At 43.1% G+C, this 15,334-nt stretch overlaps 1 protein-coding gene across 10 annotated transcripts in view; it reads right to left on the minus strand.

The window, feature by feature from the left end:
* Positions 1 to 382: 382 nt before the first annotated feature.
* The window catches only part of LOC117449601 (IQ motif and SEC7 domain-containing protein 1-like), a 105,524-nt gene continuing 90,572 nt past the window's right edge, over positions 383 to 15,334 (minus strand). For 9 of the 10 annotated variants that reach the window (XM_034087366.2, XM_034087365.2, XM_034087367.2 and 6 more), the window contains 13 exons: positions 14,851 to 15,130; positions 13,341 to 14,620; positions 12,769 to 12,930; positions 12,476 to 12,598; positions 11,996 to 12,162; positions 11,697 to 11,836; positions 9,929 to 9,958; positions 8,272 to 8,397; positions 8,078 to 8,177; positions 7,686 to 7,847; positions 6,924 to 7,100; positions 5,263 to 5,312; positions 383 to 3,975 (listed from right to left, as the gene is read on the minus strand). In XM_034087366.2, coding sequence (XP_033943257.1) covers positions 3,457 to 3,975; positions 5,263 to 5,312; positions 6,924 to 7,100; positions 7,686 to 7,847; positions 8,078 to 8,177; positions 8,272 to 8,397; positions 9,929 to 9,958; positions 11,697 to 11,836; positions 11,996 to 12,162; positions 12,476 to 12,598; positions 12,769 to 12,930; positions 13,341 to 14,620; positions 14,851 to 15,130 — 3,316 coding nt within the window. In that variant the 3' untranslated portion in view covers positions 383 to 3,456. The remainder of the gene's footprint in view (positions 3,976 to 5,262; positions 5,313 to 6,923; positions 7,101 to 7,685; positions 7,848 to 8,077; positions 8,178 to 8,271; positions 8,398 to 9,928; positions 9,959 to 11,696; positions 11,837 to 11,995; positions 12,163 to 12,475; positions 12,599 to 12,768; positions 12,931 to 13,340; positions 14,621 to 14,850; positions 15,131 to 15,334) is intronic. The other variant, XM_034087373.2, reaches the window with a different exon arrangement.

The raw sequence follows: 15,334 nt of genomic DNA on the forward strand, positions 1-15,334 counted from the left end.
GATGGAATTGTAGGCTGCAAAGCAGAAAGGAGGTCTATCCAAAAGATAATGTCACACTTCCACAGCCGAGTTTGAAAGGTTATTTCCACTGGCTGATCCTATGAGGAACTGTGTGGCCAGCACATGATTCACCAATAGGAGGTGTTATGGCACACATTTCCACATGATTTTAAAGCACTTTAATGTATGCCCTCTAGTGGAAATGCTGCAACACTTGGACATGGAAAGTAATGATGGAGCCTGGAAGTGGAAGATACTGGAGCCTAAAGATAAGGCTCCTTTGCAAAATGCATTAAAGAAGAAAAAGAGTTTAATTTCCCTTTGATTCGCAGTGACAGTTTTTCTACTTTATACACACTGGAGAGCAAAAACAACACATGCGTACCATAAGTCATATATTCGTTTATTTTGCGTTCTCAACATTGTCACAGTTGAAGTTTTACAATAACTGGGGTCTTACGGACTCACTACTCACTGTACAAACAGAATGCACATATAAATGAGGCCATTCTTGTCTTTTTTCTTTTTAAATGTGTCTCACGCCAGACTGAACAGCTTGCAGCAGGATGTGTGTTTTTGTACGCGCGTGTGTGTGTGTGTGTGTGTGTGTGTGTGTGTGTTGGGGGTTGTTTGTATGAAAAGAGAGCTGGATGTGAAATGGCAGCAAACTTCCTAACAGTCTGTTTTTGAGTTATACAGCACATGTCTGTTCACTGGAGGCAGAGACAATCGATATGTTCATATATCACCCCCTAATCCATCTATGAGGTGATGTGTATACATCCGGATCTTAACTGCAGATCTCAGAATAGAGTACTGATCATATACACACTATGTACAGCTGATTCAACCCCCATCTTGGTCCCTTCATTAAAGATAAACCATCCATACAAGCAGTTCATCGGTTTGCACACCAGAATCCCATATTTACACGATGAAAGCCCTCAGCAACAGAAGTGCAATGTTCCTTTTGTTTGTAATTTACACAATGGCTTTTTGCTGATGAAATGCATGCCGAGCTTCATAACTACCAGCTTAACATAGAGCAACAAGAACACGTCAACATCAGGAAAATCTAAATAAATCAAAACCAAAATGTATAGGCTGATTTCTTCCCCATCAGCTCACAGTGAATAGGACACATGATGATCCATGCAGTGCATTGTTGGGGTACTTTCTCACAAAGAATGACTGGAGACATTTGAAGCACTACAACACACACCAAAATAAACAGGTTCCTCGGTTTTTACATCATCCCAAGATTTCAGAATCATAGCAAAAAAATACAAAATCCATGGAAAGACACATTCAACTGATCATTAATGTCTCGTATGTGATATGTGTGTCATCTGAACGTCCTTGTTAATTCACATGAGGAGAAATGTGTGAGAATAAGCCTGACTTATGGCAATGGTCTTCTTTGTGAATGTTAAAATACATTTACAACCTGAATATTGGGACAAACTGTTTACTGTCACTAATTTACACACTAGAATAGACTCTTATTTGTAGAATGTAGAAAGTTATTCTTTACATATACCCAGTTCCTTTGTTCAGTTTGCATTTTGTATATCATAACTGCAATTCCTGAAAAAAATGAAAGTGTTCTTTCATATGTGCTTATCCAGCAAAATATTTCTGTTCAGCCCAAAGAGAAGCATTTTCCTTTTATTAAAATATATACACACATTCCTCTTTCCACTGTGAACTGTGTAAGTAAGTATTTATATATTCTCAAATGAAAAAAGATATATTTTTTTCACCTGAATCTCGTCCTGGACAACAAGATAACAGACTTCCACTCTCAGTACAAGTCTGCATTTTCTGAACATGATTGCACTTAAACTTGCTATGGTAACACTGATTCGTTATACAATGTGCAGAGGATAGCCTCACATTAATAACATTACATGCAAAAATCACTTACTAGACATTCCACTGAACTCCAAGTCTGTACCTCTCATACGACCACGAGGACAGCCACACATTAATTTACTGAGAAAGACTCTGACAGGGGTCAAAACAAATATAAATAAATAATAACGCAACACGGGAAAAAACGCACAAATTGGAGGGACACCTTGCTTGTTGTTAATGTACAAAATCAGTACAAATATATTGCACATATGATAGAAAAAGATGAAAAAAATACTTCACTATGTAGGAACTGATTTTATTCACTCACCAAACGTCGTTGGCAAATAAAGAAAATATACTAAACAAGGCAAAAGAAGATTTCAAACGTGTTTCTGTTTTAGAATTTAAGAGTCGGGAGAGCAGCTGTCACATATTTTAAAGGCAACAGACTTGTCATGTTCAACGCATTCTACGGGTCCTTTTGTAACATTTGAACTGAGCCACGAGGGTATTTAAAATGTATTTTCAATCTTTGTTACTTTCTACAGTTTAAGCAGCCACAGTATGAGTCGTAAACTGAGATTAAAACAACCAACCAGCCCAGTTTATCATTCAGGAGTTGACAGGAAAAGTCTGCTTTGTGACCTCAGTGTTTCGAGGCCCATATGCAACAGCTGCCTTCCAGAGGCTCCGTCTGATCCATTTGAAAGGCAAAATTCAGATTATAGGCCGACTGAGTTCACTCCTTTCAGATCTTCATCCTGTCACCCCAGAGTCAGTATAATACTGATAAAATTCATTTTTGCAGATAATAATAATTGTAAGTATAATCTTACAAATTACTTAACGCACAATATACTGTACATGAAGTCTTGACTAAATAGATTATGCATTAATAATTGGCACATTTATTTATGAGAGCTAGGAGACAACACATATAGCTGTCATCTACAGTAAATACAGCACTAGAACTACAATGACTGAGACGGTCGGCTCAGCAGTTTACCTGTCCTTTGATTTAAGTTAGTATGAAATGATTATATCTTCACTACGCATGAGCTCTACGCGAGGCAACGACACATTGCATTCATATGATGGTAGGATCTGAAAACCAAAGAGTTGTAAGTTGACTTCTGAAAGGCTGTGCACAAGAAATGATGCCATCGTTGTGACAGAGAAAACAGTCAGCCACACCTTTCCTCCTGATTATGTGAAGGTAAGACCGGTTATTGTAGGAATGAAGCAGTGGGGAGCGGCTTGGTGAGAGAACGCATTCTCTCTGCAGCCGTCACGGCCGGGCGGTGTGTGTGTGTGTGTGTGTGTGTGTGTGTGTGTCTCCCCCCCACAAAAACCCTGATAGGGCCAAGCCCATGATCAGGCAAACTTGTAAAAGGCCCCTGGTGGAACGTGTGAGTCCGATTTCCATCCTGCATATTATTTAGAGCTGGAGGTGAAAAAGGTGCCTGCGTGTGATTGGTTCACAGCAGCGGTTAAACACAGTGGACAGGCCATAGAGTTCTGCTGTCAGTCCCTTTGGTGTTAGCAATTGTCCCTTCTTCATAAAGTTCCTCCTCGCTCCTCCTCTCTGCGTTAGGAGCATCACACTACGGTGCTGATGCCACTGTGTTTAGGTTTGGGTCCGCCAGGCGCCGAACCCACCTGCTGACTGTGGTGGTGAGGGGCATGCTGGGAGTGTGAGGCGTGATGGGAATGCTGGCTGTAGTGGCTGTGCTGTTGAGGGGGGGGTTGGTGTGAGGTGTATCCCGGGTGCTGGTGGTGCTGCGTGTGGGGGGGCGGTTGGTAGTGGTGGTGGTGGTTGTACGGCGGGGGGTTCTGGGGGACTTGGCAGTACTGGGAGTGGGGAGAGTGGAGCTGCACTGTGTGTGCCGTCTGTGCTGTGTGATGCAGGTTGGTGGGGTGGGGCTTGTGGGAAATGAGAGTGGGTTGGCCGGGGGCGGGGTAAGGGGCGTGGCTCAGCGATGACGGTTTGCCTCGCTTGCTGCCAAAGAACGACCCGAGGATGGAAGTCGAGTTGGGGATGGAGGGGGGGCCGCGGGGGTCGCCCTCGTGTGGCGTGGTGGCTCTCCGCCGTGTGTGAGGACTGCTAATGATGGAGCCCTGCAGGCGGGAAAGAAAGGTAACAGCATGGCCGTCAGACACCGTGTAGTGCTTCTAAACTACAGCTACAGGGTATTAGCAGGATGACTTCACAGTTTTCTCTTTTTAGATAAACAAGTAGCAAAATGTTATAGGGCATGCAGATGAGAAACTCAAAAAAAGTTTTCATGGTAGGCAGCAGGAATATTTCAGCTTCAAGATGAAGGGAGCCTATTTTCAAAGGAGCTGGGCTGTAAAGGAGCTAACTGGCTTGAAACAGTCAATCTGGAACAAGAGTAATTAGATAAATTCCATTAGCAGCATCAATAAAGTCATTAACAGGGGTAGAAAAGACAACATTTCATCGTCATTGCAGTCAGTGTGCCAAACCCTCTTAGAGTCACACATGCAACTTGTTATAATAGTTCCCACATGCAGAGGATGTGACAGGCAATCCCAGCATCCACACGTTAGCATTCAACTAGAAGTCAGGAGGCAGGAGGAACTAAGCTCTTGTGTGCAGACTTCACTTTTCCTCCTTTTCCCAGGTCCAACACTGCTGACTATCCAGGTGTGAATTCTCCTAAAGACAAGCTTTTCCTTTGGCACATGCTACGTCTAAGACTAGAGAAACACCACATGGCATCTTTGAAAGCGGAATGACATTTTCAGGGTCCCAGACTTCAACCCAACACATGAACTCATGGACACATGAAATGAGGGAAATATGAATGAATGAAATCCACATCTTTATAAGTCCCAGTGAAGCCCATCAGTAGACTTCTGGCTATGAAGGCCTCATCCCTCCCTGAACCTTACAGAATTTAAAAGAAATTGTAAAAAAGGGGAAAAGAAAGACCTGACCATTAAGAGGGGCTGCAGGAGATGAACAGTTTCCTAGAGTCTCACATAGCTACCACCCTGCCACAGGGAAGAAGAACCAAATGAAAACCGCTTGGATGGGATTGAATGAAAGACAGACACAGGCGACAAAGGGAGGGATCAGAGGAGGGATTAGTAGAGTCATGCTTGTTCGAAGATAAGGTGAATATTGGTCATATAACATGACCAACACAGGAGATCTCTGGCTTCCAAAAAAGGGGCAGGATCAGACGCAGGCAACCCATGCATGCACACTAACTGAGGCAAGCAGGTTATAAGGCATCCCAGGAAGACAAATAAATGATCCAAACAAATGGACTGAGTCTATGAAGCAAAGAAGGTGTAAGACCAAAAATAAATGGTGTGTTTTCACAGTGCACATCATCACATAGAGAGTAGCTTGGATACCAGCTGCTTCCAACTTACTTCCATATTGCTGTCTAGTGATCCTGCACTGCTGCGACGCCCCCGCTTGCCTGCCCGAGACATGCAATACCACAGATTAGAGATCGACACACTCCTGGATCGACTACAGACGTTTAGGCCGCCCACCCGTCCCGAAGGGGGCAGTGCAGTGGATTGTGACTGTGAGTAAGGTCCAAATATGGGCGGGAAGGGGGGAGCGCGTTCAGGGTGGTGGGGTGACAGGTGGCACTGTGGCAAGCTATTTAGTGAAGGCATATCTTTAAACAGGCTGAAGACTAAAGCTGGCTTAAGTATTTTTACTTTTTAAACGCATTTTGAACTGCTTTAAATTTCAAAAACTTTTCTATAAATGTCAACAAATATGGACTCATCAAGTCTAAAAGCTTAAAGTGTATGTTTAAGTTAGCAGGCTATTTAGTAAATGAACAGGGTTTATTTCTAAATCAGAATGTTCCAGATTTTTCACAAATATAACAACGTGTTTGGTAATGTTGTCACAAGATGTCGATTTTCTTAGGGTTGGCCGAAGGTTGGCTAGAGCCAGTGTCAGTGACAGTCACGGAGGAGGAGACACATCAAAAGCAATACAGTGGTTGTTGCACATGGGATGTACAGGCATATACAGGTCTGAGGGCGAACAGAGCACTTTTGCCGTTGTTAGGCACACTCAGCCAATGATACATGACCAATAATCACACATAAACAGGAAAGTACCTGATGTGTATGGAAATAACACAGTAAATACACATGGAATGGGGGTATGGCAAGAAAGGAAAAAGAAAACACTCAACAAAAATGACCCCGCTAACATGCCACATCCTGCATCTGAAAACACAGGAGACCGGAGGGACTTCTACAGATCTCTTCACTGACCTATCATTTCACATTGAGTTAGTGATCATTAGAACAAAGCGTTTCGTATTACCAACAGTGAGGCAGACCCCTGACTGGATTTCATTTTGTTATCAAGTTAATCACCCGATAACTTCACATAGCTGCTATCTGTAATGAATGAAATGCATTCTTGCTTCAGAGACAGAGCGGCTGCACTAAACACTGAAATTCATGGGTGTGAAATGACTGTTACCGCCAAGACTTGAATTACATGTCGATCTCCTTGCTATTTAAGAATTGTACACACCGAGCTCTTTGTTTGGTTCACAAATATACATGAGAGGAAATGGCATATGATGTTCGAATCAAACACAACATAAGATTATCATGAGATGTCTTTGAAGGAAACAAACTTTGTGTAAAAGTGCAAGGTTAAACAAAAGTAACGATAAAAAACATGAATGGAAATGTTCCGAAAATAAACTCGTCCACATGATCAGGGATGAGAACTGCCTGTCAATTTCATTCATCACTGAGAAGACACATCTTAGACAAAATAATAATGTTTACACAAGTACTTTCACTCAAATAGGTCTGTATTCAATCTTTGAATTGTCAAAAAGGTGGAGCACCCCTTAAGTCAAAGTATCCAATCATGAATGAGTTGTAAAGCGATTTAAAGGGGATAACTCTTAAATAAACATATGGTGCCATGAAACAACATTTTGCTATTTTTCATCCCCTTGATTTGACCATAGAGAGGTGAGAGAAGGATAGTACCTTTCACTAAAGTACTGGCTGGTAAAACAAAGATGTTTTGGCTGTACCTGCTTCGGAGAGGTCTCGCAGCGAGCTGCTGAGGGCGCTCCTCTTCAGGCCCTCACCCATGGCGTAGGTGTCGTCCAGACTGGCACGGTTCATGTTCCCGTTTCCAGATTCCTTCTTCAGACCGGAGCTCTGCGACATGCTGGGCCTCACCACTCCTTTCTGCTTCTCCAGCTCGGCTGTGGAAAGAAGCCACGGAAACACTGATGTAAGCGGGACTGGTTTTACTTTTTACTCTGGCCAGGAAATGATACCTTCTCTGTGATGCATTCATCCACCCGTTGCTTTCAGAAACTCTATTGATTTAATAATATTAATAATAACACCCTTTATTTATCAAGCTCTGTATCAGGTGCTCAACGAATTTAACAGAGGTGAACAACTATCAATAACTATGATAAATAGTCCAATTAAAATCGAGCTAATAAGACAACATTTAGCACAAGGACACAACATTAATCACACATTAAAAACAAGTCTGAAAAGTGTCAGGTGGGGAGGTCAGTGCGGTTTCTGATATGTTGTGGTAGTGAGTACCAGAGGGAGGGGGCAGCAATGAAGAAGGCTCTGTTCCCTACATCATTTCTGGTTTTTGAATGCGTAGAAAAAAAGCTCTCCCTTCTGTTAGCCATCCTGTGAACTCTGTAAACATTCTCCCTCATAAAGAGCCGTAGTTGAGTAATGAGGACCATGCCTGTTTCTACTTCACACAGCTGGAGCGAGACAGAGCAAGAGGGGGGATGGGAGGGGGAAAGGCAACTCACACTCTATTCTGTATTTCTCCATTTCCTGGACCTCAGCAATGGACTCTCGTAGGTCGTCTGTGAACTTCTTGCGGTCTTGGGGGTTGGGCGCATTAAAGTTGATGAGGACTTTGATGTCAGCACCTGGTATCGCTGATGTAAGTCTGATTCCATTTGGGTAATCTGGGGCAACGGAAGAGAGAGGGAAAGACTTTTATATGTGGGCCATTGATCAAAAGCAAGTTAAAACACAATGGGTGAATCTGTCTGAGGTTTGGAAAGCACAAACAATGTCACAGCCCATTGGTTTGACCTGTAATGGGAAGTGTTACCGAGCTGAATGAAAACTGCGATGTAAACACTGATGGCTCGACACGCGGATAAAAACAGTATAAAAGTAAATGACTACTTACACTGATTGTCAAACAGAATCACTTGCATCCCATACAGAGAGAAGGACTGTCTGAAGCTGTACGTCACTGAGTTCTTCTTTTTCTGGAAAATCTTGGTTACCTGGAAACATGCAAAGAGAATATTTGAAATGCTGTTCTAAAGAGACAGGAGGGAAGATAAAAGGGGAGAGAAGAAGAAAGCAGAGGTCTTATACCACTAGGAGGTCATTGAACAGGAAGATCTCCCGCTGATGCAGGCCCAGCTTCTGCAGCTTGTTGGGATCTGGCACTTCAAACAGGCGGCAGTAACACACCAGCCGGCGATGGGGCAGTGACAGCACCTAAAGGAGCACAGATACCAGCACTTCAGAGGTCATTATGCCCTCAGTCCACACTATAACAAGGAACAGAAGTCTCCTCTCTCCCTGACTGGAATTGAACTTAAATGTAGCCAACGTAGTGTTTGCATTGTTAACAGCATTCATATAGAAGGCACATTTTTTATACTGCTCCTTAAGGCTGTATCATTTAATAATCAGATCATTATTCATCGAGTTTAAGTCTTTAAATAACTTGTTTTGTCCAAAAAAAGTCCATTACCCACAAGCTACAAATGCATAGTCAAATAAAACGGGCATGTTCCTATGAAAACTATGAATCAACTGGACTGTAGTTTATTGTTTGAAGAGATGTATTAGCTTTCTTAAAAAATTGAAGGTATTAAAATAAGTATTTATATATTTACTGAATTAACCTGGGGCTCTGAACATTTAATACTGTAGTGAAATCTAAGAGCACCTCCAGCACCTTTGGTCATTTCGTTGGATTAATTTAACATAACAAAAACTAAAATATATATATCCTTCAAACTATCCTTTAAAATATTAAGATCATGGCAAACTGTTGCCATGCCATTGAATACTGGGGTGATGTTTCAAGCTGGATAACCTGTTACTACGTATGATTTATTATGTTAGCAATACAAGAGGATCAGGTGTCCTCAAATACAAAAATAGTCTGCATTGAAGCAGGAAGGCGTCTCCTCACGAGTCTATTTTCTGCCGTCCGGACCTTTTGGCATGTATTACTACGCTGACACCGTGAGGAATTACTTAGGAAACAAAATATAGCTCGCTTGAAATACTTATCCTGTATGCTGTGCTTTTAAAAATAGATTCCAGTAAAAGTGTATGTTTTTTTAAGTCCTAACTTATCGAAATCCAAATAAATAAAAACAATTTCAATGTTTTGTGTGTCATCATTTTAAAACATATCAGGTTTGTTTCACCGGTGGATTTAACTAGTTACATAGTATGAAGTGTAAGAATTGATCCTATGTTGAACTTCATTTTTACATAGATTATTTTATGCATTGATGTAACCTGTAACTGTAAATCTGAACCTTGAGTCCTTACATACAAGAAAACATGTCTACAAAAAACTATTTTCTAGCTATGCTGTAATAAAAAAGTATGTACTGGTTCAAGTGCACAATTAGCGGATATCTCATACCATAACTATCATGATAACTACTAATATTCATATTATTGGGGGATCAACAGTATATTCTGAGAGGCATGGAGTGGCATGCACCCAGCCGTGGTGCACTGCTGAGCACAGAATCTGTAAACACTGCAGCTCAATGCCACCCACAATTTATGATGTTGACGCTGTCTCTAGGGTGCAGCAATGACAGATGATATGCTGCAGGGGGCAAACGTCTCTGTAATCTGACTCTTAAACTACCTGTATGAAGAGCATTAACTGCAACATGCAGGGACAGAGAGAGGAAATGGTGCCCGCCCACACGGTAAAATAAGGAAAGAAAAATGATCAAGTATCGTATGATTTATGGATATTTAGCCTACTTACACATCCCAGGCCGTGGTGGAGGGATCCAATCTAAAAATAGAAAACAAAGGAGATGTTATGTTGGGATTATTAACACTGTTGCTTCTGATAACCTTAAAACTGTAACTTGTCTTGCTTAATAATGAGCCCATATAGGGACTTGCCCCTGCAGAAAGTGCACCTATAGCATATTACAGTGGTGATGAAGATGCACCTCTTGGGTGGTGTATAAAGGGTGGCGATCTTTCTCTGCTGCCAGGCTCCAGGGAGTCTGTAATGATGTTGGAATGAAAACAGAACCTCCCCTAGCAGCCCACTCTAGTGGACCTGATTAGTATTGAGAGGAACTCCAATGTGGTTTAAATGCCACTTCCTCTCAGAGCCCCTCCTCCAACACACACAAACGCACACATGGCCAATGAGGGCACGAGAAGTTTGTGCACAGAGGGAAGGCTGACAGGCAGGTAGGCCATCCAGTTATTTTAGCCGGGCCGGCTCAGATGATTGGTCGTGCTTTTTACAGCGCTAAGGCTTCCAGAGATTAATTTTTGTAATGTATATTTTGTCAAAGCATTTAATATATTCATTGCTATCGGGATGTTAAAGGTGGGGTAGGTAAGTTTGAGAAACCGGCTCGAGATCGCTAGAATTTGAAAATACACAACCGGAGAAAATCTGCCACTTCCTTATAGAGCCCCTCCTCCAACACACACGAACGCGCACATGACCAATGAGGGCACGAGATACGTTTGTGCCCCGATGGAAGGCTGACAGGCAAGTAGGCCATCCAATTGTACTTTTTACAGTATTACGGCTTCTACAGATGACATTTTTGTATGGATTTTTTGTCAAAGCACTTAAGATATTCATTGCTATCGGGATGTTAAGAGCATTCCATGGAATATAACAAAAAATGTATCTCGAGCCGGTTTCTGAAACTTACCTACTCCACCTTTAAGAGCATTCCATGGAATATAACAAAAAGTGTTTCTGAAATAAATGCCATACCCCACCTTTAAGTGTTTTACAGAGAGTCCTCCAGAGCTTTTAATTCAGCAGCTAAACGGTGACGTGGGATCATTTCTCAATGTGTGCAATTATTACTGGCAGAGCAACAACAGATTTCACCCCGATGGAAACTGACTGCAACAAAGTCCTCTGTGCAAGACAAGCCTCTTCCTGAAGCTGCAGAGGTTAATCACACGTTTGACTTTCACGCATAAATGAGACATCATTGCCCGCAGAATAATGCAGAAATGCTGCTACATTTTGATAATACAGTCAGAACTACATTTGATAATATCTCTGGTTGAATATATTCATACATAAAATAAACCCAATAATGATTTGATGGATTATTTTAATATATGTCGCCAAATTACCCACTGCTTCTCCTAAGAACTATAATGTGCTGCGGTGGCAGAAAGCGCTCATCTGTCTGCAGACTGCAGCACTGGGTGACATCTCTCAAGGGCTTTGTGTGTTCAAATCAGAGCGTGAAGGTCTAAGCCCAGACATATGACTCACACAACAATACCCAAAGGTACAACATGTTTTCTAAATCTCCTTGTTCCTCGTATGACTTTAGCTCTGTACATTTGGGAGTCAGTAAATGAGGACAAAATGTGACTTTTACTCATTGGACGTCATTTATGGCTGATACAACTTAGTACTGATATAAGAATAGTCTACATCTTGTAGGCCAAAGTTGCCACACAGAATATTTTCATGACTTGAAAATTATAATATTGTTTATTGAACTTGGTTGGGTAGATAATGAAGTACTTACTGGTTTCTTTCCCACTATGAGCTTCTCCACCTTCTGCACCTGCGAGACGTGGTCTTCGTTGGTCTTGAGCTCTCGCTTACGGATCCTCTCATAGATGCCGACCAGAGTCTCCCTGGGGATATCCTCTCCATCATCCACACCTGGCACACAGATAAGGAAAGTAAGGATAGCAAATATCTCAACTCGTCCATGTCTAAGCTTGTATTGTTCAAGAAGTACATTTGAAAATATCAGTATATATATTTAGCTCACAAATAGTGTACTTTTGTGTTATCGTATCAAGCCTTGGTTTTTACAACCTCTTAAATTCTTGATGAAGTCCTCCATCTTCATCTTCCTCTCGGGCTTGACATTGGGGCTGTACATGTCAGTGTTGAGGAGGATGATGGCAAAAGCGAGGATGAAAATGGTGTCAGGGTTCCTGAACTGTCGCACCACAGTGGGGTTACAGATGCAGTAGCGCTGGCTAGAGAAAACGAGACAGGAGAACATTTGAACTCATTTCCACATACAACCAAACTGAGATTACAACACATACACACTGTTGTGCTCATAGTGAGGAAATATGTTCCCCACGGCTGGAAGAAAACAGAAGTGATGTGAGTGCTAGTTCTCTTTATGTGCCAACAGCTGTGAGGAAACGCAGCAGCAATGACTTCTCAAAAAGAAATGTTATGGGTGTGTGAGTATGAAAAGAGCATCAGTGTTATATCTCCTGCCTTTCCACTGTCACATGATCCCGCTGTGTTTGAACGCTGTGTGTCAGTGTGCGATCTAACCTGAAGGCTTCGATGAGCCGCTCCACCTTCTGGGCCTCACCCTGAACACGGATGTGGTTCTGAAATTTCCTGAGAGCCTCGTCCAGCTCCATGCTCTGGAAGTCCATTTCATCCACCACACAGCTGGCACACAAGGCAGAAATATTACTCTAAACAAATGATTTATATTTGACAGGGTTTTGTTTGAGCGTGCATGTGGAAAAGGATCCTGGACTGCATTACATTTACACAAATCTTCTTCTAACACATGTTCAGTTTCCTTTGCTCACACCATACATGTACATAATACTCACTCCAAAACATCTCTGTTGAACTGTTTCTGTCGATTTCCGAGAAATTCTCCAATCATCTGCCTGCTGAGCCCCTTCCTCTGCAGCAGGAAGTGAGCCACACCAACCGGTGTGTCGGGGATAAACCCCCTCTCAGTCAAGTACTGGATGCCCTTTTCTGGCTTCCTGATAAATAACAATATCATATATCATACATTTAGGTGCAGATAAACAAAACTTGAGTGAAGAGTCTGCTTATTTTGTAATATTAGTTTGGAGAAAGTCCAATATTACTCTTAAGACATTTGATATTCTCACTACAAAGTTATATCATATTAAAAGAATCTCAAAGAAATGTTGCTACAATATATTCATATACTACAATAAAAAGATATTGTCTTATTTATTGTTTTCCTTCAAATATCTCTCTAAATATCTTTACCTTTGATTTAATACAAATGATTACAGTTTAAAGTGCAACACACAGAGAGGGAATTCTTTTCCAAGAGGCTTTTCTAACATCATCTCTATTTGCTACACCCTTAATCACTGCAATCCCTGGTCAAGCGCCCGCTCCATCAGAGCCGAGTACCTACTTGTTGAAGAGATTCAAGCCGATGCGGTAGTGTCTCTTTCGAATAACATCATTACTGAAGATGGGCGAGTCCCAGCTGTTGCGAGTCTCTTTGTGGTACGTCTGCTTGCTGAGCGTCTGCTCTCGTAGGCTGTCTCTCGACGACGACTCGGAGCTGCAGTTGATGGTGTCGTTAGAGTTGGATGTGCTATTGATGCTGTCGTTATCCCCATCGGAGAAGTCGGATTCAGACTTGCTCTGCCTGTTGGCTGAGCCGTTTATAGCTAAGTGTCCTTCCAGCTGACGGTGGCGATGGCGCAGCGGTGGGTCTTCATCACGGGGGGAAGCTCGTGGCGGGGGTCCGTGGGAAATATGTTTGGGGCTCGCCTGGGAGGACGTCACGATGTGGCCGTGCGGCTCGTACACAGGCGGCCGTTTGACAGATCCACGGTCAGACCGGTCACTGAGCTCAACTGAGCTGTCACTAGGAGGTTCAATGGTCAACAAGGGAAGATGGTCCATTCTGAGGCGCTGCTCTTGGCACTCAAGAGAAGGAGTGCTGCGGCAGCTCGTGTCTGTGTCACGACCCTCATCTTTGGGGTCAATAGGCCAGTATTCCTGTGAGGAGTTGACTGACCGCAACCGCAAGTCTGATTCTGTGCTGGAGGGTTGGTCCCCCGACCTCGACCGAGCCATAGAAGGATTCATGTCCTCCTCATCGATGAACAGAGTGACATCATTATAGGATGCCAATGTTTCATCATGCATTCGTCCAGCTTCCCTGCGGTGGGACTTCACCTGATACTGCCCTTCCCTCTCCACCTTAGAGCAGCCCACAGCCTCTGGGTCGGGACCCTCGTCGCCCTGAAGGCTGCGACAGTTTAGAGCATCATCAATCGACTCGGCCAGAGATTTGACCTGCCGGGAAAAGGCGTCCTCCAGCTCCGTGATGGCATCTGTCAGGTCACCCTGTGGGGTTGGGTGAGGCGCCATGTTGGCCTGCTGGTGTACCTCTATATCTCCGCGTTCAGACTGCACCATGGACAGTGGGGCGCCATCCTCCGTCATGGAAACCTGCCTTCCTTCAAAGTAGGAGCTGTGCACTTTCTCAGGACCCTCAAACGAGAGCTGCATCCTCATGTTGGAGAGAACGATGCGTCTGGACATGCGGTTCTCAGACATAGAGCTCCTGAGACGTTCAAAGTTCTTGTTCATCTGATACTGGCGGAAGGCTGTCTGGATGGTGCGGGCCGCATGCCGAGTTATGAATCGTCCACCATATTTTCGCTCCAGCATCTCCACCTACAGAAAGAGAGTACATTAGCTGTCAAACCGGGCCACCTGTTGAATATTTCATTTACCTTTTCTAACCACAAATATCCTCCCGAAGGTCACTGATAATTAGCATTCCTGCTTTATTTCCACCAAAAACAATCTCACACAGGTGATTTTTTTTTAATTCTTGAATAGTAATACCTTTGACCTTTGAATAATCCCCAAGCAAACTATTAAGCCAGGCTACTTTGGAGTACCTGTTTATCCTGGAGGTCAGCAGAGAGCTCATAGCTCTCAGAGAGCGAGCGGGAACGCTTGATGGCCTCCTCCTCAGCCTGCTTACGGATGATGGACTGCGAGTGCTGGAGTTTGGCTCGACGGGGTCTTTGAGGGCCAGGCTGGACACCGTGGCTGTAAAGCGGGCTGTCAAATCGGTCGGGGCTGATGGCTGAGCCGTGAGTCACCGGGCCCTGGCCATAGCTGGCTCCACCATCCAGGGAATGGCCACTCTCATTGGGCCGTCCATCCCCTTCCACACTGCAATGAGAGAGCAAAGAGATGGTTCGAGATTGTAACTTCTTGTAAGAAATATAAGATAATTAGAATATATCTTTTGAGTTAGAATTGAAGAAGCATTATCAGGTTAAGTGCAGCCGTCTTCCTAATTCATCTTTTAAAATGTCAGAACAGAAGTAGTTTAACTTCAAGGATTTATGGCTTAAGTTTTAAAGGTCCCATGTC

Source organism: Pseudochaenichthys georgianus, chromosome 7 (assembly GCF_902827115.2).
Source record: "Pseudochaenichthys georgianus chromosome 7, fPseGeo1.2, whole genome shotgun sequence".
NCBI classification, from domain to species: domain Eukaryota; kingdom Metazoa; phylum Chordata; class Actinopteri; order Perciformes; family Channichthyidae; genus Pseudochaenichthys; species Pseudochaenichthys georgianus.